The 23,646-nt window shown below is 45.4% G+C and overlaps 2 protein-coding genes across 2 annotated transcripts in view; one reads left to right on the top strand and one right to left on the bottom strand.

Moving 5' to 3' along the window:
* LOC124873844 (inaD-like protein) overlaps window positions 1-11,677 on the bottom strand; it is a 120,722-nt gene extending 109,045 nt beyond the window's left edge. Inside the window, exons 1-5 of the mRNA XM_047374849.1 lie at window positions 11,052-11,677; window positions 9,665-9,703; window positions 9,223-9,401; window positions 716-925; window positions 507-646 (exon numbers count right to left, since the gene is read on the bottom strand). Of these exons, the coding sequence (XP_047230805.1) occupies window positions 507-646; window positions 716-925; window positions 9,223-9,401; window positions 9,665-9,703; window positions 11,052-11,166 (683 nt within the window). The 5' untranslated portion in view covers window positions 11,167-11,677. The remainder of the gene's footprint in view (window positions 1-506; window positions 647-715; window positions 926-9,222; window positions 9,402-9,664; window positions 9,704-11,051) is intronic.
* A 9-nt stretch (window positions 11,678-11,686) lies between these two features.
* On the top strand, window positions 11,687-23,439 carry tm2d1 (TM2 domain containing 1). The gene is made up of 8 exons (XM_047375028.1): window positions 11,687-11,712; window positions 16,260-16,522; window positions 16,984-17,043; window positions 17,413-17,521; window positions 17,732-17,823; window positions 21,741-21,814; window positions 22,780-22,908; window positions 23,292-23,439. Exons 1-7 carry the CDS (start codon window positions 11,702-11,704, stop codon window positions 22,888-22,890), a joined length of 720 nt encoding a protein of 239 aa, XP_047230984.1. The 5' UTR covers window positions 11,687-11,701; the 3' UTR covers window positions 22,891-22,908; window positions 23,292-23,439.
* The last annotated feature ends 207 nt before the right edge of the window (window positions 23,440-23,646 follow it).

The following is a 23,646-nucleotide window of genomic DNA, read 5'->3' as shown; positions in this document are numbered from 1 at the left end:
CTGAAATCCTGCCTCCGCTCCTTTCAGAACCGTTTAAAGACTGGGTCCTTTAGACATTTAATTGTTCAAATAAAGACGAGTTTTATTTGAACGTGCACACAGAAATTGAGCGGCTACAGCAGCAGGTTAATTAGTTTTAGCCCATATGAGCTTCCATACCAGGACATAAACCACCTCACTTGATTTCTGTGGTTCTCTCTGCTCTGTGCCCTCCAGCTTTATTTGAAAAAATGTATTTGACTGCCGGAGGAGGAGGGGTCGGACCCAGCCCTCCAATAAGGGGAACCCTCATGTTCTCCACCTCCCTGCTCCTTGTGTGTTCCTCCGCCATAAGTTGGAGTGGAGTGATAAGAGTGGAGCGGAGCCGTGCGGTGTTGGTGCCGCCAATGGAAAGAGGCATGTGTGTTTTCTGACCCTGTTCAGGGTCTTTAGCTGACAGAACATATCTGGTTCAGCCTCTAGATCCGAACTAACTGTGATGAGAATTTACAGGTGTGTGAGTTCACCTGTGAGCGATTCCTCCTGGCTGGATGTGTTTGACAAAGACACCCTGACTGCTGCTTCCTGTAGGGCTCAGACCGACCACACTGAAGCCCAGCCCACCTGAAACGGGTCGGGTCAGGCTCATCAGCTCAGTGTGACGCCCCTGCAAATACAAAAACTGTTCAGAGGTTTGCTTTTTATCTCACAGTGTGCTTGCTGTGGCTCCGCCTACCTTTGCTGCTGTCAGAATCCACTTCTGCAGCCAGTCAGTTGAGGGCGGAGCCTGAGGGAAGCATGAGGACGAGCCATTGGTCAGGATGGAGGAGGAGGGTGACAGGGCGGACGGAGTCGAGAGGCTGGATGGGTTGACAGTGCTCATGATCAACTGACCCCGTCTGGAGAAGCTGAAGTCACTGAGGGCATCAGGAGGCATGCTGCTCAGCTGTGGAGGAGGAAGAACACAACAAGAGAAATTCAGAACCAAAAACTGATTATTTGGATTTCAAATCCTGTCAAATTTATCTCTCCACTGTTTGAAGAGTTTCAGTCAGGCTTCAGAGCTCATCATAGCACTGAAACAGCTCTGCTGAAAGTCACTAATGATATTCTTATGGCCTCAGATAACGGACTTGTGTCTGTTCTGGTTCTGTTAGATCTCAGTGCTGCATTTGATCCAGTCGACCATAATATTCTCTTAGAAAGGCTGGAATATGCTGTAGGGATCAGGGGAACAGCGCTAGGCTGGTTTAAATCTTATCTGTCTGACAGATTCCAGTTTGTTCATGTAAATGATAAATCATCTTTAAACTCCAGGGTTAATTGTGGAGTACCACAGGGCTCAGTACTTGGGCCAATTCTCTTTACTATATATATGCTTCCAATAGGTCAAATTATCAGGCAGCATAGGATAAATCTTCACTGTTACGCTGATGATACTCAGCTTTACTTATCCATAAATCTTGATGAACTCAACCAGTTAGATAGACTACAAGCATGTCTTGAAGACATAAAAACTTGGATGACTTTAAATGTTTTGCTTCTAAATTCAGACAAGACAGAAGTTGTCGTCTTTGGACCGGAGTCTTTAAAAAATAAACTGCTTAGTCAATCACTTAACCTGGATGGTATTAAATTGACCTCTGATAATAAAGTAAAAAACCTTGGTGTTAACTTTGACTAGGACATGTCATTTAAATCCCATATTAAACAGGTTTCTAGGATTTCCTTCTTTCATCTCCAGAACATTGCCAAAATTAGAAATATCCTGTCTAGGAATGACGCTGAAAAACTAGTCCATGCATTTGTTACTTCAAGGCTGGACTATTGTAATTCTTTACTATCAGGATGTCCACAAAATGCAGTTAAAAGCCTTCAGCTGATTCAAAATGCTGCAGCAAGAGTTCCGATGAAAATTAAAAAGAGAGATCATATTTCTCCTATTTTAGCTTCCCTTCATTGGCTCCCTGTTAAATCCAGAATATAATTTAAAATTCTCCTCCTCACATATAAAGCCCTTAATGATCTAGCTCCATCATACATCAGAGATCTGATTGGTCCATATGTTCCTAACAGAGCACTTCGTTCTCAGACTGCAGGTTTACTGGTGGTTCCTAGAGTCTCTAGAAGTAGAATGGGAGGCAGATCCTTTAGTTATCAGGCTCCTCTCCTGTGGAACCAGCTCCCAGTTTTAGTCCGTGAGGCAGACACCCTGTCTACTTTTAAGGCTAGGCTTAAAACTTTCCTTTTTCATAAAGCTTATAGTTAGAGTGGCTTAGTTTATCAGGGAGGGAGGAAGGCTGGTTGGTTGGAGTAAGGGGGAGTCAGGTTTAGCCTAAACCGGCTCAGTTATGGTTGAGGTCCAACCACACCCTCCATTTCTGCTACCTGTATGACCCCTTCTCTTTTCCAATGGTTATAATCAGTCTGACAGAGAGAGGTATCCCAATCCTTGTGGTTTTTAGTATAACAATGACCCTCAGTGGGACCCTTTGTGAGGTTCCTTGAGACGACATTGTTGTAAAAACTATCTGTGTAGTTATGCTGCTATAGGCTTAGGCTACTGGAGGACATAACGACCACTTTCACCCTCTTCGCTACATTCTCATACTACTCTCCAATTTTGCATTATTTGCTGTTATTTCAGCTTTTAACTTTGTTCTCTCTTTTCTCTTCCTAGAAGCTACACCTGGCCTGACTCTGTGTCTACCAGTGACACCTTTCTGGAGAGGGGAATCGTCCGAGCTTCTGCTGGCAACAACTTAATGCTCACCTTCTACCGATGATCCACATGGCCCTGTCTTTTAGTGTTTAACCCTTTCTCTCTCCTAGACATGGCTACTGACTGAGCTTCTACTGTGACTAACTCTATGTTCTCTCTTTCAGACTCTAACCTTGAAAACTGGCTCAGAGTTTATCTGTTCTTTCTTTCTAGATGAAACGACTAAAGGAGCTACATCCATTAACATTTACTTTTCCTTCCCATAGAAAGTACTCCTGGATCAGTGCTTCTTTGTTCTCTTTGTGTCTCTGCTCTGTTCTCTCTAACCTCCAGTCGGTCGTGGCAGATGGCCGCTCACACTGAGCCTGGTTCTGGTTCTGATGGAGGTTTCTTCCTGTTAAAAGGGAGTTTTTCCTCTCCACTGTCGCTACATGCATGCTCAGTATGAGGGATTGCTGCAAAGTCAACACCAGTGACTGTCCACTGTCTCTACATGCTCATCCAGGAGGAGTGAATGCTGCAAGTCACTGACTGGATGCAATCTGCTGGGTTTCCTTAGATAGAAAAACTTTTTATCCAATTTGAATAAATTACTGAATCTGACTGAACTGTTCAATGGTTACGATTAATTGGAATGTATGAACCTGACTGTTGTGAAGAACCTTGAGACGACATGTGTTGTGAATTGGAGCTATATAAATAAAACTGAATTGAATTGAATTGAATCTCTGGCAGCTGGTATCATCTGTCCATCATCCTCTCCACTTGTTGCTGTTTTTTTCCTTGTTGGGAAAAAGGATGGATCATTACGTCCTTGTATAGATTACCATTGATTTAATGAAATAACTGTTAAAAATAAATATCCATTACCTTTACTCTCTTCTGCCTTTGAACCAGTACATGGTTCCACTGTTTTCACCAAATTGGATTTACGCAATGCTTATCACCTCGTCCGTATTCGCAAGGGGGACGAGTGGAAAACTGCATTTAAGAGGCCTTTACCACACTTTGAGTAGCTTGTTATGCATTTTGGACTCCGCAATGCGCCAGCAGTATTCCAGGCGCTGGTCAATGACGTTTTGAGAGATTTTTTTTAACATTTTTGTGTTTGTGCATTTAGATGACATCCTTATCTTCTCTGAGGACATCACTGAACATCGCCATCATGTCCGTTTAGTTCTACAACATCTTTTGGAGAACTGACTATTCATCAAAGCAGAGAAATGTGAGTTTCATAAGGATTCAGACACATTCCTGGGATTTATTCTAGAGGGTGGACAGGTTCGCTCCAACCCGGACAAGATCAAGGCCGTCTTGGATTGGCCACTTCCTGATTCTTGCAAACAGCTCCAGAGATTTCTATCGGAGGTTTATCCGCAATTACAGCCAAACAGCTGCTCCCCTGACTGCACTAACGTCTTCTAAGGCCCAGTTTAAGTGGAATCTGGAAGCTGATCGAGTCTTTCATCAGTTGAAATGACATGTGTTGAATTGGAGCTATATAAATAAAACTGAATTGAATTGAATTGAACATGAAAACAGCCTCACATGCAGCAAAATGCTGCTTAGGATATTTCTGCTAAAAAAATGTTTCAGGATCAGCAAGAACAAGCTGGGAGGTTCCGCTCAAAGAAGGAGCTTCAGAAGGTCAAGGGGTCCAACAAACTCTAGCATCTCCTCTAACAGTACAGAGCTGGCTCACGACTAGCAGCAAGTGGGTTTAAGTGCATCTGCAACCACAGTGAGAAGATGTCTGGACTATAAGTTCAGCAAAGAACCAACTTCTGTTCAAGAAATTCATCAAGAAAAGACTGAAATTCTTCAGGGAGAAGAAGGATGTTGAGCATCAAACTGTTTTCTCTGATGAATCCTCCTTCTGACTGTTTGGAGAAAAAAGTTGAGAGCTACCATGAGTCCATTACGGTGCCAACAGTGAAGCATCCTGGTGCTGCGTTGCTTCTCCTCCAAGGGAGAACTCTGAAGAACTCTGCCCAAAAACTCTGTCATGGATAAAGACTGAGATCAAATGTTCTCCAAGAGAAACTTATCTAACAATCCAGGAACAGCTTGGTGACAATCTGCGAATTTCCCAGCCTGACGGAGCTAAGGGTCAGAAGGTTGAAATAATAATGGAGTAGATCAAAGATCAGAACATGTCAATTTTGGACCTGTAGTCAAAAAATACCTGAGATCTTTACCCAATCGAGAACCTGTGGTCAGTTCTTAAAGAGCCAGAAACAGAAGCAACAAACTCCAAGGTACTACATCTAGATCTGTAAACCATCAATTATGCACAGTTGTCTTCTCTGTGTCGACACATAAGGTTGGGTTGAGAAGCCCCTGAATGAATCTGGAGTTAAAAATGTCCTGTGGAAATGGTCAGGCACTAGACTAAAACTGAGTGGGAAAGCAGCCCAAAAACACCTTTGATTGACCTTCAGAAAGACTGGAGAACCACCAAGGATTACAGGAATGCCTGGATCCCAGGAAGGAAAATGGAGATGAAGCTTAGAAGAGAAGGGAAACAGCTGGGAAAATCTCTAACAGGGAAGACGACAGAGGATTCTGATGGTTTAAGGACTAAAACATCCTTCTGGACAGATTGGAGAAGTGGGCAAGAGCTTCTGGTACTGTGCTAAACTGCTTCAGGTTCTATTTGTTGGATCTGGACTTCGTTTGGTGAGATGATTGTCATAAACATTGTGACGCGAGTGCTGAGGTGTACGGAGGGCCAATAGCAACAAATTAAATACGTTAATTTATCATGAAATAAAGAAATGTACCATAAAATGTCCCATTAAATAATTAAATAATATACAATGAAATTAAATAATCAAATATCAATAAAAATCTATTCATCTAAAAATAAATATAATTATTTCATCCTATATTTTTATAGAGTGAAATAATAATATGTAATTTTAGGGGGTCTTCAGTCTCTGGCACGGTTTCTTTGGGGTCACAGAAAAGTTTGGGAACCCCTGATCTACAAGCTCCAACTGATGAGCAACAAAATATCTCCTACAATGTCTATGCTGATGACACACTGTGGTCCTCACGAGACCGCGGCCCACGACATTCACCAAGTCCTCGTGTCCCGAGTGGTTGGATCAGAATGTCCTCCAGCTTAATGTGAAAAAGCTTCATGCTGGTCAGGTAGGAACCACGTAGACCCTTCAGGTCTTCAGAGACCTTCTTACTCAGTGTTTCCAGAACCAGAACTAAACACGGTGAGGCAGTCTCTATACTCCTCAGATCTGGAACAAACTGAGATGTTTAGAAACTGCTGGTTTCTGTAAATCAGGACTGAAAACATTAGAGTTTACTGCAGGTTCCCCATAAAGACCAAATATGATGATCTCTATCATATCTCAGCTTTTATGTTTTGATTTTAAAATGATTTTTATGTTGCTTAAAAAATTTATGTTGTTTTTAATGTGTCTCTTCTGTTCCTTCAGGTTCCTGTGAAGCACTTTAATCATCCTGAACATGAATGGCTCCATACAATAAACCTAAGGAACCATGTGGTTTCCATCCTGACTGTGGAACACTGGATCTGATCTTTGCCCAACTAGTCTTCCTGGGTTGGAGAAACCTGACGGGCATGTCCCTCATGATGTCCAGACAAGGATTACTTCAGGAGTTTGAGATCCGGTCGAATGGTCATTCGGTTTCAGCAGAACCACAAACGTCTCAGGTGCCTTTCTGCAGCAGCGTTAGAGCGCTGCACACAGGCCAGGTGGAGTTACTACACTGGTTCAGGCTGTTTTGTATGAAGATGTTTCTAAAGAGGATTCAGGGTTTTTGGGGCAGAACCAACTAAATGAAACATCCTTTTGGAACAAAGCAGTTTTTGTGTCGACAAGGTTCAGCTCTGAGGACAGTGTGGTTAGCTGAAAAAGGTGTACTGCTACCTTCTGGTTGGGAATGAGAAGACGTTTCAGTGCCTCTGGGTCATGGTCGTGAAGTGGGGTTGAACAGAACCTGTGACTGATGGGTGGACTGGAGCAGACTCTGCAGTGTCTGTTGAAATGAAGGTAGAACTGAGCTGAGAGGTCAGATCCATGTTCCTCGCCTGCAGTCATGATCTGTGGGTAATAAAACTTCTTCTCCATGATGGACTCACTAGGAGGGAAACGGTGAAGAGCTCCAAGTTAAAAAGAGCCTCTGGAGATGGGCTTAGCTTCATACTGGGAGGATACTTCTGGGCAGACCCAGGACTCTCTGCAGGGATTTATGGCCAAATTGGGAATGCCTAACAAGTCCTTCCAGATGAGCTACAGGTGACAGCTGGGAAGACGGAGGTCTGGGATATTCTGTTAAAGTTGCTGCTCCCTCAACCCAGTCCAGGAGAAGCTGCAGATGGTTGGTGAACAGCCACACTAACAGGAAGTAGAGCCCGTGGACAGGATGTGTTTAGTTTCACTGTTAGATCTTACAACTTGTTTTCTGAAGCTTTCATCTGATGTTTAAGCACCAGAAAATAAATCCAATATCGATTTCCCTCAATAAGGAAAAGCACCAACATTCCTGTCAGTGGAATACAATTAAGACTTATTCGTTGTTCCACCTGTTCTTCATCTGCTGATTGCTTTTGGTTAGACTTGGAACATTTTCCGGCATAGAAACAGGATTGTCTGAAGGAAGTAATGCGCTGAGCTGCATCAGGATGGAGAGACGCATGCAAGGACGCAGTCCACAAAAGAGACGAGGAGTTAAAAATGAGGCGGAGGCTGGAGGTAAGTGGGGAGGAGAGAGGGGGAGGAAAATCAATAGATTCCTCTGCAGGCTCTTTCTCTGAACAGGTAATGTATTAATGACCTTTACACTCACATTGTGGAAACTTATCAGTCTGCAGCTTATTTGGGCCGGGCTGACGGAGCAGGATCCCGAGCCATTTCATCAATATGGCCGGGACATGGCCGTTACTCAACCCAGGACACCAGATATTAAAGCCTGATAGATCCGCAGCGCTCCGGAGAGGAGGCAGGGACGGAGGGAATAAATACAGCAGCTCCACCCACGCTTCCATACGCCGCTGTGACCTTCGCAGCACTTAGAGTATGAAGCCCCGCAGCTTACTGCCATTACCTTAATTTGGCTGCAGATTGTTTATTGTAAAGGCTGCACGTCAGAGCGAGCGGCGGCTGAATACAGATGGACAAGCAGGGGGGAGTGGATGTAACGGCTCACAGAGCTGCTCACATAACACCTGGGCGGGGCTACACCTGCAAACAGAGCGATGTGTGGTGGTTCTGATAGGATCTGCATTACCGTTAGGACATGAGCAGTTCTGTCGCTGAGAGGATCAAAGATGAAACTGGAAACACACCAATGTCTGTTTCACTAAAACCTACAGAACGAGGCAGGACGTTTCTTCCCTACAGGTCCAACTGCTGGGACAGAACCGGCAAGATCATCAGAACTCTAAAGCTGAAACTCAAACTGAGCCGACCTGCTGTGATTGTTTGCAGGTGTAGAAAACAGTCCATGTGTACCTGAACATATTTACATTAGGAAAAGAAAAGCCCCTCAACAATATTTACAGATAAGAAGCAGAAAAACCTCAAAGTGCTGGAAGTTCCTACGCTGTGTGGAACCTTGAAGTAACCATGGTGACTTTTCACCTGTACTGTTATCTTCAACTGATGGAAGATGGTGATAACGAGACCGTCCAATCAGAGAGCAGATGGGCTCAATGCTGAAGCTACTCCACAGGTCTGTTCCCTCTGAGCCAATCAGATTACAGCATATACTTTTATAAAAATTACACTTTTTCAGGAGGTTTGGTTCTGCACTGTGTAAAACTAAACGTTGCCTTGTTGCACTCATGGTAGAGCTGCAGCAGCACATTTCAAACACTAACCGGACCTTTTAATAAAGCACAAATCTGATTGGGAGAATCTGCATGGCACATGGCTCAACTTAACCTTGTCAGAGGCTCCGCCCCATTAACCAGCTGGTAGGCGGGGCTTAGCCTGGAGCAGGGTTCAGGTCGGGTCAAGCGGGATAATCGCTCATGTGGCTGATCCAAAGAGAACGGGATGGTTGGGATGGAGGTCCAAAAGAACCACAATGGTCAAAGGAGGTCCCCTGACCACTGGGTCCAAAGCCCAGTGCCTTAACCACTGCACCACCCGTCCATCCAATCTATGGCGTGTGCTGCTTTACTGTATGTTGACCTTACTCACCAACACGAGTGGGTGGCGCTAAAACTGCTCTGGTCAGTTTTGGCTGGTCTGAAGTGGACCAAGCAGAGCAACTAAACCAATCAGAAGCTAGAGATGTGTATGAAGATCCACAACAAGTTCATTATTTCCTGATGCTCTAATCTGATCAATAAATCCTAAATGATCCGATTCTAAATGAAACGACTTTAGGTTTTAACACCTGAACATGACCCGGACCCATTTCACTGCATTCAAACTGACATGTTCTCATTCATCTGTTTATTGTGTTCAGGGAGTGGGTCCCAGGTGGTTCTGGACAGACTAAGGGAGCTAGTATCGGGTATGTCTCACCTGGTTCTGGAGCTGCTTAATAGAGTACTGCACGGTCAGGATGTGGCTGAACAGCAGACTCTGCAGCATCTCCCGCAGGTTTCCCAGAGTGTCACTGTGGGTCCACTCCTCCCTCTGGACCAGTTTGGCCTGCAGACGCTCCAGAGCTCCCAGAACCTGCTGGCGCTCTGCAGAGGAAACTGACAAAACAGGGAAACACGTGAACCGACGGCACCCCGACCCAAAGTGCTTTTTGATTCTGATTTTTAAATTATGTTTTCATGTCACATCTTCATTTTTTCTGCTGTTTTATTGAATGTTAAAAATCAACACTGGGCTTTGGTTGCTGCTGTAAAACCCAACAGAACCTTTGTTGTTCAAGAAAAATGTTCTTATCTGATTGGGAGTTAATCATTAGCTGCAGAATCCACAGACAGAACACGGAGTCCCACCAGAAACTTACCTGTAGGGACATTCTCCAACATGGTTGTCCTGGATCCACCTGAACAAAAAGAACAGAAAGGTTACCCGTTTCAGGTGGTACCAGCGTAAACGGGCCCTGACTAAAACCTGGAGTCACAGACATTAATGAGGAGCCGGGTCGGTCTAATGCCAACGGTCAGAGAATCAGCAGAACACAACAAGACAAATACACTAAACAACAGGCTGGTTTTAAAAAAATGTTTTAACAGAACCACTGCTCCAGCGGGTCTGAACCCCAGACAGAAAACTGTCCTATAGAAGCAGGAGACACACTGGGTCAAATTGGACATGAAGACCTAAGTTTGGATGTAGAACCTGGACATGTGGAGATGAAACTGTGGCCCTGAGTGGAGGTTAAATCCAAAAGGCTCTGAATATGTTACTGGGTCAGAACCATCCCCATACTCTAAGCTGAACATTCTGTGGGACAATCTGAAAAAAATCCTCAAACTTAAACTGTGATTGTAGAAAAACTGGAAAATGGATCAGAACAATAACTGGATCAGAAAAAGTCCACGTTTCTGAAATTAAATTATGGTTCTGATGGAAAGAATGGCTGAGCTGCGGAGGTCCAAACAGGACTGGGTTCATCGCCTAAACTCCATTTTTCTCTATAGTAAAGTTTCATCTAAACCACATGATGCTAACGCCCTTCCCAGCTGAGCAGCACGTTTCTCCAGCGCTGAGCGAGGAGAACCGAAAGGTTGACAGTGACCTTTATTCAGTTTCCAAGTCCCACAGTGTGCACCTGTCTTGCACCTGTCCGCAGTTGTCCTGCAGCTGTCCAGCAGGTGTCCTGCAGCTGTCCAGCAGGTGTCCTGCAGCTGTCCAGCAGGTGTCCTGCAGCTGTCCAGCAGGTGTCCCGCACCTGTCTTGCACCTGTCCGCAGTTGTCCTGCACCTGTCCAGCAGCTGTCCTGCACCTGTCCACAGCTGTCCTGCACCTGTCCTGCACCTCACCTGTCTTGCACCTGTCCGCAGTTGTCCTGCACCTGTCCAGCAGCTGTCCTGCACCTGTCCAGCGGGTGTCCTGCACCTGTCCTGCACCTCACCTGTCTTGCACCTGTCCATGAGCTGTCCTGCAGGTGTCCTCTCACCTGCCCAGCAGGAACATACACACACACTAACAAAGTCACAATATAACTGTATCGTCGACACATAAACACATCATTTTTCCTGTCCACCCGCGGTTGAAAATAACTCGTACTACGTACATTGCGCATGCGCATAGATAGTAACAGTTTCTATCCTCAGGTGAGAAAGCTGCAGGTATCAGTCAGAACCGAACTGAACCGAGCTTAATCTACACCTGATTATCCACCTCACAGCACAAACTTCTGCAGAAGGCTGAAAGAGCCGCTCACACACCTGAACACACCTGAGAGGAACCAGGAAGTGAGACTACGCGGCTCCGAGGGGCGCGGTCAGAGATAATCTGCTGTTTAATCAGTAAATCCCTGATTATTTTTGGTCCCGAAGTCATCAGGAAGGTCCGAAACTACAGGTGAACTTCCTGCAGGTGAAACAGGTGCTTCAAAGTTAACAGACAGGTGAAAATCTGTTTAAACTGGTTTGAACACCTGGAACTGAACGCAGCTCCGCTCAACAGAAGATGAATTCAAACAATATTACCGGTTCTGTTCAGCCCAACCAACTCACACGGACAGACACAGAACCAACAAAGGAACTAACCCAGTCCGTTCAGAGCTAAACTGCTAACTCAGATGCCCCCACTGGATCAGAACCAGAACTCACCTCTCTGGCTTAAGATCGACACACAAACACGGACCCGAACCTGCTACAGTCCACGAAGTCCGCACACAGCTTTCTAACCATCCGAAACAAGGACACAGCTCACTTCAACTGGATCCAGTTTGGCACCAGTTTCGGTGTGAGGATGCCTTCAGGTGCAGTCGGAAACCACTGCTCCTTTTGCTGTTTTCGTGTTTCTCTAAACTTCCAGAGACCATCAGAGGGTTCGGTTCTTTAAAATCTCCTGGTTCCACACCGACCTTATCATGTGTTTCATGTAATAATATATTTCTTGTTTTATAAGTAAAAAATCTGAACTAAAATAAGATGTTAAATCACAAAGATGCATTTAAATAAAAATAATCAAAATATTATACAAGGATGAAAATAACTTTAATTTGTTTGGTTCTTTCTAAATAAAAATCGTTTTTATTTTTACAAATAAAAATATTAGAAGAAATAATTAAAATAATATTTTGTAGATTTTAATGATACAGACTTGTTTTTATTTTAATAATTTATTACTGATCCATAAATAAAAAATTCAATTTTAAATAAAACTGATGTTTTAGCATTTTTTAAAATATATCAAAAGCTCAATAGAAGAGTTTTATTTTTGTGTGTAGATGAAAAATCTATTTCTAGATACAGATGGGAATCAAATATCTTCTTTAATTGTGGTAAAAAATAATTGTTTTCTGTTGGAATCGTCCTGCAGCCTGAAGAGCAGCAGCAGAAATCAGAACTGGAGCTGAACTCTGTGGACATCCTGGAGCAGCAGGGTGGACTTCACATAAACTCATCCTTACGGCAGATGTTAATCATCCTGGTGATGTTGAAGATGATGACTTTAACATGTCCACAGCTCTGCTCCCAGGGTCTTATTCTGACCGCTGCCTCCTCTGCCATATTTAAGGAACCAGTTTTTGAAATTTCCATTGATGTTCCAGCAGAACAGAAGGAAAGACGTTCCCATCCGAACAAACTGATGGGTTTTCTGGCAGTTCTGGGTCCTTAAAGCTACTTTATAATGTGGCCCTGGGCCGGACAAAAGTACAAGCATCCTTTGCGACTGCTTATGGCCCCCTTCTGGACAAGGGCCCCAAGAGAACATGGCTTTAGGCTGGACTGGTTAACAGGCTGGACCGGTGGAGTTTTGTTATCAGTCATATTTAGAGCTTATACTTAATCTGAACAAATGTTAACCTTCTCCTCTGGTTGCTGGTGAACAGAAGCTCGGTCCCTCCTCCAGAGAAGAAAAAAATAAATAAAAAGATGTATTCAATAGTTTCAGTAAAGTATTAAATGCATCCATCTGTCCCATTTGGATCTTTTCTCTTCCGCTTATCTGTGGAACTTATGATCCAGTCTGATCCATTTCTATTATCTTTTCTGTGCTAAGAAATTATTTATGGAAAACTGTAAAGATTATTCCCCCAGTAGGCCCACCACCTGCAGGGGGAACCGTGAGGGACCGGTGCAAAGAGGATTGGATGGCGGACGAAGGTGGAGACCTCAGCGGCCCGATCCCCGGATGCTTAGGCTGGGTCTAGGGACATGGAATGTCACCTCGCTGGGGGGGAAGGAGCCTGAGCTTATTGGGAGGTTGAGAGATATCGACTAGAAATAGTCGGGCTCGCCTCCACGCACAGCATGGGCTCTGGAACCCATCTCCTTGAGAGGGGTTGGACTCTCTTCTACTCTGGAGTGGCCCACGGGGAGAGGCGGCGGGCTGGTGTGGGTTTGCTTGTTGCCCACCAGCTCAGCCGTCTCGTGTTGGGGTTTACCCCAGTGGATGAGAGGGTCGTATCCCTGCGCCTTCGGGTTGGGGAGAGGTCTCTGACTATCATTTCGGCCTACAGGCCGAATGGCAGTGCAGAGTACCCGGCCTTCTTGGCGTCCCTGTCGGGGGTGCTGGATAGTGCCCCTCCCGGGGACTCCATTATTCTGCTGGGGGACTTCAACGCCCACGTGGGGAACGACAGTGACACCTGGAGAGGCGTGATCGGGAGGAATGGCCTCCCCGATCTGAATCCGAGTGGTGTTTTGTTATTGGACTTCTGTGCTAGTCACGGATTGTCCATAACGAACACCATGTTCAAACATAAGGGTGTCCATCAGTGCACTTTGGCACCAGGACACCCTAGGCAGGAGGTCGATGATCGACTTTGTTGTCGTATCATCAGACCTTCGGCCGCATGTTTTGGACACTCGAGTGAAGAGAGGGGCTGAGCTGTCCACTGATCATCACCTGGTGGTGAGTTGGATCCGCTGGAGGAGGAGAAAGCCGGAGGCCCAAGCGCATAGTGAGGGTCTGCTGGGAACGTCTGGCAGAGCCCTTGGCCAGGGATGTATTCAACTCTCACCTCCGGGAGAGCTTTGACCAGATTCCGAGGGATGTTGGAGACATAGAGTCCGAGTGGACCATGTTCTCCGCATCTATTGTCGATGCTGCTGCCCATAGCTGCGGCCGTAAGGTCTGCGGTGCCTGTCGTGGCGGCAATCCCAGAACCCGGTGGTGGACACCGGCAGTAAGGGATGCTGTTAAGCTGAAGAAGGAGTCCTATCGGCTGTGGTTGGCTTGTGGGACTCCTGAGGCGGCTGACGGGTACCGTGGGGCCAAGCGTGCCGCGGCCCGGGCGGTGGCAGAGGCAAAAACACGGACCTGGGAGGAGTTTGGTGAGGCCATGGAGAAGGACTACCGGTTGGCCCCGAAGCGATTCTGGCAAACCGTCCGACACCTCAGGAGGGGGAAACAGTGCTTCGCCAACACTGTTTACAGTGGGGGTGGGGAGCTGCTGACCTCGACTGAGGACATTATCGGCCGGTGGAAGGAGTACTTCGAGGATCTCCTCAATCCTGCCATCACGCATTCCCTGGTGGAAACAGAGGCTGGGGACTCGGGGTTGGACACTCCTCAGCCTCCCTGATAAGGCCTAGGCCAGGGTATTGGAGAGGAGAGTCCGGCCGATAGTCGAACCTCGGCTTCAGGAGGAGCAGTGTGGTTTTCGTCCCGGCCGTGGGACACTGGACCAGCTCTATACCCTCTACAGGGTGCTCGAGGGTTCATGGGAGTTTGCTCAACCGGTCCACATGTGTTTTGTGGACCTGGAGAAGGCATTCAACTGTGTCCCTCATGATGCCCTGTGGGGGGTGCTCCAGGAGTATGGAATCGGGGGCCCTTTATTAGGGGCCATCCGGTCTCTGTACGAGCGGAGCAGGAGTTTGGTCCGCATTGCCGGCACTAAGTCGGACCTGTTCCCGGTGCATGTTGGACTCCGGCAGGGCTGCCCTTTGTCACCGGTCCTGTTCATAACTTTTATGGACAGGATTTCTAGACGCAGCCAAGGGCCGGAGGGGGTCTGGTTTGGGGACCAGTGGATTTCGTCTCTTCTTTTTGCAGATGACGTGGTCCTGCTGGCCCCATCTATCCAAGACCTACAGCATGCACTGGGGCGGTTCGCAGTCGAGTGTGAAGCAGCTGGGATGAAGATCAGCTCCTCCAAGTCTAAGGCCATGGTTCTCGACCGGAAAAGGGTGGCTTGTCCTCTTCAGGTTGCAGAGGAGTTCCTGTCTTAAGTGGAGGAGTTTAAGTATCTCGGGGTCTTGTTCACGAGTGAGGGAAGAATGGAGCGGGAGATCGACAGATGGATCGGTGCAGCTGCCTCAGTAATGGGGGCACTGTGCCGGTCCGTTGTGGTAAATCGAGAGCTTCGCTTTTCGGCTCAGCTCTCAATTTACCGGTCGGTCTACGTTCCTACCCTCACCTATGGCCATGAACTTTGGGTCATGACCGAAAGAACGAGATCCCGGATACAAGCGGCTGAAATGAGCTTCCTCCGTAGGGTGGCCGGGCACTCCCTTAGAGATAGGGTGAGGAGCTCGGCCATCCGGGAGGGGCTCGGAGTAGAGCTGCTGCTCCTCCACATCGAGAGGAGCCAGTTGAGGTGGCTCGGGCATCTATACCGGATGCCTCCTGGACGCCTTCCTCGGGAGGTGTTCCAGGCACATCCCACCGGGAGGAGGTCCAGGGGACGGCCCAGGACACGCTGGAGGGACTATGTCTCTCAGCTGGCCTGGGAATGCCTTGGGCTCCCCCTGGAGGAACTGGAGGAGGTGTCTGGAGAGAGGGACGTCTGGGCATCTCTGCTGAGTCTGCTGCCCCTGCGACCCGGTCCCGGATAAAGCGGAAGACGACGAGTACAAGTACGGGTGTAAAGATTATAAATAGATTATAATGTTGAAAAAGTGAAATATGCTTCTCCAAAAGTAATTTGTGCTTAGAACTTCATAGAACTTTAGGCTGGTTCTGATTCTGTCCCTCTGAGAACAGAAAAAGCTGGTTTCTTGGTTCGGTTCAGGCTTCAAACACGGACCTCAGGAAAAGCTGAAAGCTGGGGATGATCTGCAGCTTTCAGAGAAAGAAGTTGTTCACAGAGCTCCACCTGTTACTATTCAGGACAACATGAGGAATCCCAGGATGACACACAGGCCTTTAACTAGACCTGCTGATGGGTTCATGAAATACATTGCAGAACACTGGGGTTCTTGTTTCATCTGTTGCAGTTCTAACAACTACAGCAGAATCTGATTTGTATTCATGCTGTGTTTTCAGAAATAATAACTTCATCTAAACTTTTATCCAGTTCAGATGTTTAGGAAGAGAATAATCGGCCTATTGTGAACAGACGTGGCTGACGCGTTTGGGTTTGCTGTAATTAAAACTTTATATTAAAAGCTACACTTAATGCAGGATTGTTGTTTAATCTCACTTTTATTTCAAAGTTACTTTTAAAAGGCTCAACTCCGCTCTATTTCTCTCAGGTGCGTCAGCTCGGTCAGAGCTCTGATTTCCCGCCGTTCTCAGCCTCCTGAAGGCGGCAGCCTGTCACGTGATGATTCAGTCAACATGGCGGCCTCCTACCTGTGGTGGTTACGGTCCTGTCCGCTTCTCCTGCTGGTTTTCTGTGGCGCTCAGTCCAGTCTGACTGCGGCTGAAGAGGCGGAGGACTGCCGACACCTGAGACTCGGACAATATCCTTACAGTCACGTGACGCCGCACAGCTCACCTGTCCAGGAATTCCCGGGTCAGCAGCAGCCGTTAGCTTAGCTTAGCATAGCATAGCTTAGCACTGACTTTATTTTTGATACATTCCATAGTTTTACGACGGTTTATTGCGACTTAATGAGCTGCTGCACCATTTCTGATTTAAATCAACTCGTTTTGGTCCAGCTTGTTGTTGTTATGATCCAGAATATTTCAGTAATCCAGAACGAGTTGATGTAAACAGTGGATATCAGTAAATCAGCTGATTATTCGGATCACTTCTTATTAAACATATTTCGACACAGATCGACTTCTTTGTTATTGATCTAACAGCCAGTTTAGCTTTTTATCTTTCTGTTAAATAATTTTTAGTTACTTTCTTGAAGAATAATCAGAACCGGAGTGGTTTCATTCTTAATAAATCTGTGAGGTTCTGGCGCCGGGTTTATGTTGGATCGTTCGGTTCTGATGCCTTCACTCTGCCCACATATCTCTGCAAAGACCCAAAGATCGATGAAGCCACGCAGGAACCGGAGAACTGCAAGGAGGGAGAGGCGCCCGGTGAGTCCGAGCATATCTGGAGAACATTCCCAGATGTTACCATCATATCAAATCAGCAGTTTGATTCAATGGGTTCTGGTTCAGGTCCAGCTTTGTGCTCTGTGTGGTTCCCTGGTTCTGCACCCGGGCCTCAGTAACTGTTCCCTGGACAGAAAAAACTCAGAACCTGCGGTTAAATAAATTTAAGTGCGGACGTTCAGATGTTTCATAGCGTCACGGCTTTAGAACCCGTCTAAAATAGAACCAGATCAGCTTAGAGATGCTGCCAAGAATCAAATGTTTGAGTCCAGTAGCCTCACTGGTTTAACTGGTGATAACTCTGTCCAGTGTTCTGGTTTCCTGGGTGTAAATGTGTCTTTGTGTCTGCAGTGGATTGTTTCCCAGCTCCAAACGTCACCTGTCTGCTTTCCAACGGAACCGAGCTGAGATTCAGCGGAGAGGAGGTGGGCTTCAATAGAACCATCGCCTGTAGGAACGTGTGAGTGTTTCCAGACTGGGTCGGTAAAGTTCTGTCCTACAGCCGAGTAAGAAATATGAACCAGGAGGAAGATTTGTCTTTAAGTCAGTCAGAACAAACAGAACACATGAGGAGACAGGAAGCTCCTAAACTGGGTCGATTCTGGTGTGATGAACTAGAATCAACCTGTGGGCCTGAGTGGCTCTCAGTCATGTCTGTGTTTCCTCTCAGGAGCGGTTTTTCCTACAAGGTGGCTGTGGCGCTGTCTCTGTTTCTGGGCTGGCTGGGAGCGGACCGCTTCTACCTGGGATACCCCGCTCTCGGTACCTCCACACACACACACACAGACACACACACACATACACACCTACACACACACACACACACACACACACTCACACACATACACACACATACACACACACACACACACATACACACACACACACACACACACATACACACACACACACACACACATACACATACACACACACACACACACACACACACACACTCACACACACACACATACACACACATACACACACACACACACACACACACACACACACTCACACTCACACACACACACACATACACACACACACACACACAGAGGTCAGATCTGTGGAGCTGATGCCAGGAATGAGGTTTTTTTTGTCAAATTATTTCTTTTATGAATATTTTTGAGATGAAGAATATTTCTTTGTGTTTTATCATTTTATTAAATAATAGTTTTAATTTTTCCATCTTTTTTTTTATTACATTTGTAAATCTTTTTAAGATTATTGGTAGTTATTGGTAACATTTGTTTTCCTTTTTTTATTAGTTATATTAAGTTTTATTAATTCTTTATTTTAAAAATCTTTTTATGTTTTAGGATTTTATTGAATATTAATGATTATTTTTTATTTGAATATTTTAGAATGCATCTGTTGTTTTTCTTTATTATACCTTCATATCATTATCTTTTATTTTAATTTTATTATTTCTATTTTTGTTATTTTTAGCACTATTTATTTTTTTCCTCTTCTTTTATATCTTAATTCAACATTATTTTTATTTTGTATGTTTTAAGTAATTATTCTTAATTTCTTTGTGTTTTATTCATATATATCACCTATTTGTATAACTGGTTTTAATTTTGTACACATTTTGCTAAGAAGTACAGAACCGCAATAAATTTACCAATAAAAATGTATTCATATCATGTTTTTATGAAAAATACATTTTTAAATTTATCAAAGAAAGAACACGAATTAAAAACAAAAATTCAAACAAGGATTTTAGGAATTTAAAAACAAACAGAACCTGAGTAAAAGTCCAGTAATATTCTGGGTTATAATCCCATCAGAACCCCAGTGATGAACTACAACCGTCCTTATAGCTCCTTATTTCTTATCTGATTTTGATCAAATATGACTCAAACTAAAACTGAGAAAACTGCTGATGTTATGATGCATGAAAATATGTAAAAAATCTCCCTAAACAAAGATCTAAAAGCAGTGTTATAGTGCTGACAGGTGGACCTGCTGTGCTCCAAAGGTCTCCATGCGGTCAGTTGGTTTCTGACAGCCCAGCTGCTGGTTATTGGATCACAGTTTGTTGGTTTCTGGCCTGGATGCTGGAAGTTCTAAACTGATATTTTAAAACACGGTTCATGTGGGTCGGACAGGCAGTTGGAAGCACCGGGACATTTGCTGCTGGCCCGGCCCACTTAGCTATCGCCGTGGGCCGGGACCAAATAATCCATGCTGTTGTTGAGGCTCACTCAGGTATCTGCCTGAAGCTCCCAGACTGAAGACAGAAGCTTCCTCCTTTCTTCTTCTGAGGCTGTCTGTCACGGCAGGCGGAGACCCGCAGAGAGGATAAAACGTCAGGAAGCTCTGGCTGCCGATGCAGCACAGTGAGTTACTGAATGTTTGTTCATAAAAAGCAAGTAAGACATAAATACTAGTGACGAAGAGTGAAAACACTAGCACAGCCTCTTCAGCAGAACCAGCTCTACTGAGGAACCTAAAGGTCCGAAACAAACTAATAAAACTAAAGTTACATTTTTACAAAGAATAATGCAAATTTTTGAATTCAGTTAATAAACAGAATCCAAAAAAAAAATAACTCGTACTCGTCGTCTTCCGCTTTATCCGGGACCGGGTCGCGGGGGCAGCAGACTCAGCAGAGACGCCCAGACGTCCCTCTCTCCAGACACCTCCTCCAGCTCAGCCGAGAGACATAGTCCCTCCAGCGTGTCCTGGGCCGTCCCCTGGGCCTCCTCCCGGTGGGACGTGCCTGGAACACCTCCCGAGGAAGGCGTCCAGGAGGCATCCGGTATAGATGCCCGAGCCACCTCAACTGGCTCCTCTCAATATGGAGGAGCAGCGGCTCTACTCCGAGCTCCTCCCGGAGAAAAAAAAAGTTTAATGCTAAAATGTTCAGGAATTCAGATTCTGTGAACGCTTCATAAACTCCACTGTCAAACTGTCAAAGCAACATGACCTTCGACTCTTAGAACTTTATTGGCCTTTAAGAAGAACCAGCCTCATGTTGTTCTGTTTCTGCAGCAGCTCTGACTCAATCCATAGTGATGGCCCAGGTGTGTCATGCTGTAGTCACATGGCATCCAGTCCGGTCATATATACAGGTCCTTCTCAAAATATTAGCATATTGTGATAAAGTTCATTATTTTCCATAATGTCATGATGAAAATTTAACATTCATATATTTTAGATTCATTGCACACTAACTGAAATATTTCAGGTCTTTTATTGTCTTAATACGGATGATTTTGGCATACAGCTCATGAAAACCCAAAATTCCTATCTCACAAAATTAGCATATTTCATCCGACCAATAAAAGAAAAGTGTTTTTAATACAAAAAACGTCAACCTTCAAATAATCATGTACAGTTATGCACTCAATACTTGGTCGGGAATCCTTTTGCAGAAATGACTGCTTCAATGCGGCGTGGCATGGAGGCAATCAGCCTGTGGCACTGCTGAGGTCTTATGGAGGCCCAGGATGCTTCGATAGCGGCCTTTAGCTCATCCAGAGTGTTGGGTCTTGAGTCTCTCAACGTTCTCTTCACAATATCCCACAGATTCTCTATGGGGTTCAGGTCAGGAGAGTTGGCAGGCCAATTGAGCACAGTGATACCATGGTCAGTAAACCATTTACCAGTGGTTTTGGCACTGTGAGCAGGTGCCAGGTCGTGCTGAAAAATGAAATCTTCATCTCCATAAAGCTTTTCAGCAGATGGAAGCATGAAGTGCTCCAAAATCTCCTGATAGCTAGCTGCATTGACCCTGCCCTTGATAAAACACAGTGGACCAACACCAGCAGCTGACACGGCACCCCAGACCATCACTGACTGTGGGTACTTGACACTGGACTTCTGGCATTTTGGCATTTCCTTCTCCCCAGTCTTCCTCCAGACTCTGGCACCTTGATTTCCAAATGACATGCAGAATTTGCTTTCATCTGAAAAAAGTACTTTGGACCACTGAGCAACAGTCCAGTGCTGCTTCTCTGTAGCCCAGGTCAGGCGCTTCTGCCGCTGTTTCTGGTTCAAAAGTGGCTTGACCTGAGGAATGCGGCACCTGTAGCCCATTTCCTGCACACGCCTGTTCACGGTGGCTCTGGATGTTTCTACTCCAGACTCAGTCCACTGCTTCCGCAGGTCCCCCAAGGTCTGGAATCGGCCCTTCTCCACAATCTTCCTCAGGGTCCGGTCACCTCTTCTCGTTGTGCAGCGTTTTCTGCCACACTTTTTCCTTCCCACAGACTTCCCACTGAGGTGCCTTGATACAGCACTCTGGGAACAGCCTATTCGTTCAGAAATGTCTTTCTGTGTCTTACCCTCTTGCTTGAGGGTGTCAATAGTGGCCTTCTGGACAGCAGTCGGGTCGGCAGTCTTACCCATGATTGGGGTTTTGAGTGATGAACCAGGCTGGGAGTTTTAAAGGCCTCAGGAATCTTTTGCAGGTGTTTAGAGTTAACTCGTTGATTCAGATGATTAGGTTCATAGCTCGTTTAGAGACCCTTTTAATCATATGCTAATTTTGTGAGATAGGAATTTTGGGTTTTCATGAGCTGTATGCCAAAATCATCCGTATTAAGACAATAAAAGAGCTGAAATATTTCAGTTAGTGTGCAATGAATCTAAAATATATGAATGTTACATTTTCATGAGCTCATGAGTATTAAACACCAGGTCTAACATCACCGCTGTGTTTTCAGGTCTGCTGAAGTTCTGCACTGTGGGTTTCTGTGGGATTGGTACTCTGATCGACTTCATTCTGATCGCCATGCAGGTGAGTCCCAATCTGCTCAGGTGCAAACACATCAACCAATCAGGTGCAGACAGGAAGTTGCATTTAAATCAGGAAACAGACCACATGGTTCAGCAGGTAGAGCCGGAGCAGCGCATTCTGAAGCTGCCGGCCCACTATGCAGCCATCCCATGGCTCAATTCCCGGCCTGGTACAATCACAGCATCTCTTCCCGCTCACTTCCTGGACCTTTACTGTCCAAACCCTGAAATAAAACCCAATGGTGCCACAGAATCTAAAAAAAATACCCAGAAATCCTAAAACGGTCTCTTGTCTGGGTCAGAAGACTGTTGGAAAAGAATCAGCTGTAGGACCTGGAAGTTCTTCTAATAGATCTGCTACCTGATTCTGTCCATACATCCTGTGGTGCCGCTGCTCTTCTCTGGACCTCAGAATGAGTGATGTTCCTTTCATCTTGCTCTGGGTTCAGAGAGGATGGAGAAAAAGAATCAGGCAGTGAAGGGAAGGGTCACCATCAGAGGATGGACGGACAAGCGGACCGGCTCCAGCATTTTATGGTTCTGAACCTCTTCCTGCTGCAGCTTTCATGTGGAGAGGTTAAAGGTTAAGATAGAGGACTGGACCCTGCATTGATCCAAACTCGGGATGGGTTTGGATTTTCCTTAAATAAACTGCAGAATGTTTGATTTTAAACTGACTTTAAATCTAAATTAAATTAATTAAGATGTGAAACAAATTCAAAATCAATTTTTTGTAAAAACTGGATTTTTTATTTTTTATATTCAATTTTCAGAACAAATATCCATCTGAATTATTTAGTCTTCAATTTAAAGCAAATAAAACCAGCCAGAACCAGAATATATTATTAAAATAAAAGATTCAGCTTTTAAAGGTGAAACAACAAATCAGGATGAAGAGATTTCAGTCTCTTCCACAGCCTGAAGGTTCTTCCTCTCTGAACAGAACCTGTTCTGTATCTCCTGCAGATCGTGGGTCCAGCTGACGGATCAAACTACATCGTGGATTATTACGGAGCCCGTCTGACCCGTCTGTCCATCACCAACGAGACCTACAGGAAGCCTCACCTGTCACTCTGATCACACCTGGATGGAGCAGTAAGTTCAGAACCTTGGTTCTATTTCTGATAGCAGCTTCTCTGGTTTGGGTCACCTTTTAACTCTGGTAGGACATCTAAACATGCTCCGAACAAATGAATTTATCCTCTCGGACACTTGGGAGCAGGTGAAAATCAGGAGGTGGGTCAGATTTCTGAAGGAGTAAAGAGACAGTAACTGGGACCACAGAACCAGAACCTGCTGGAGGGTTTCTGAACCCGACAGAAGCATCTGTGGACATTAAAATCAGATGTTCAGAGCCGGAGCTGGAAACCTGAGTTATGTTACCGTGCTTTTTATCAACTCTGATGGTCACCGAACCCACCTCAGACCTTCAGGAGCCCAAAGTCTACCTGGTAACAGCTGATGTTCTCTTTCTGCAGGTGTCTCCATCCATCCGTCACATTCCTCCAGATCAGCTCCAGGTGTCCACCATGTTCCTGTAGAACTCGGCTGTGTTTCTGTTCAGATGTTTTTCTGCTGTTTCTCCCTTTTAAACCATTAAGTTACAAATAAATAGTTTTGTGTTAATCTGTGTCTCTTATTCATTTAATATGACTGCTTGGGTTAGGGTTGGCTTAGTGATGCTTTGAAAGATCTGATGGTGTGAAGGTTCTGCTGGAGGACCCAAAATCACCTCTTTCTGCAGGAAACAGTTTGTTTTTAACATAATCAGACAAAATCCAGTTTAACTGTGTTGGACTGGGAGAACCCTGCAGGGAGAACCCAGGATGATCT

This window comes from Girardinichthys multiradiatus, chromosome 9 (assembly GCF_021462225.1).
Source record: "Girardinichthys multiradiatus isolate DD_20200921_A chromosome 9, DD_fGirMul_XY1, whole genome shotgun sequence".
In the NCBI taxonomy this organism is placed as follows: domain Eukaryota; kingdom Metazoa; phylum Chordata; class Actinopteri; order Cyprinodontiformes; family Goodeidae; genus Girardinichthys; species Girardinichthys multiradiatus.
This window is presented reverse-complemented; position numbering and strand designations above follow the sequence as displayed.

Bases quoted from the DNA above. Each gene is read 5' to 3' on its own strand.
- tm2d1 (XM_047375028.1), top strand. The intron at 17,044-17,412 runs GTGAGTCCGAGC...TTGTGTCTGCAG, and splicing joins CAAGGAGGGAGAGGCGCCCG to TGGATTGTTTCCCAGCTCCA. The intron at 17,522-17,731 runs GTGAGTGTTTCC...GTTTCCTCTCAG, and splicing joins ACCATCGCCTGTAGGAACGT to GAGCGGTTTTTCCTACAAGG.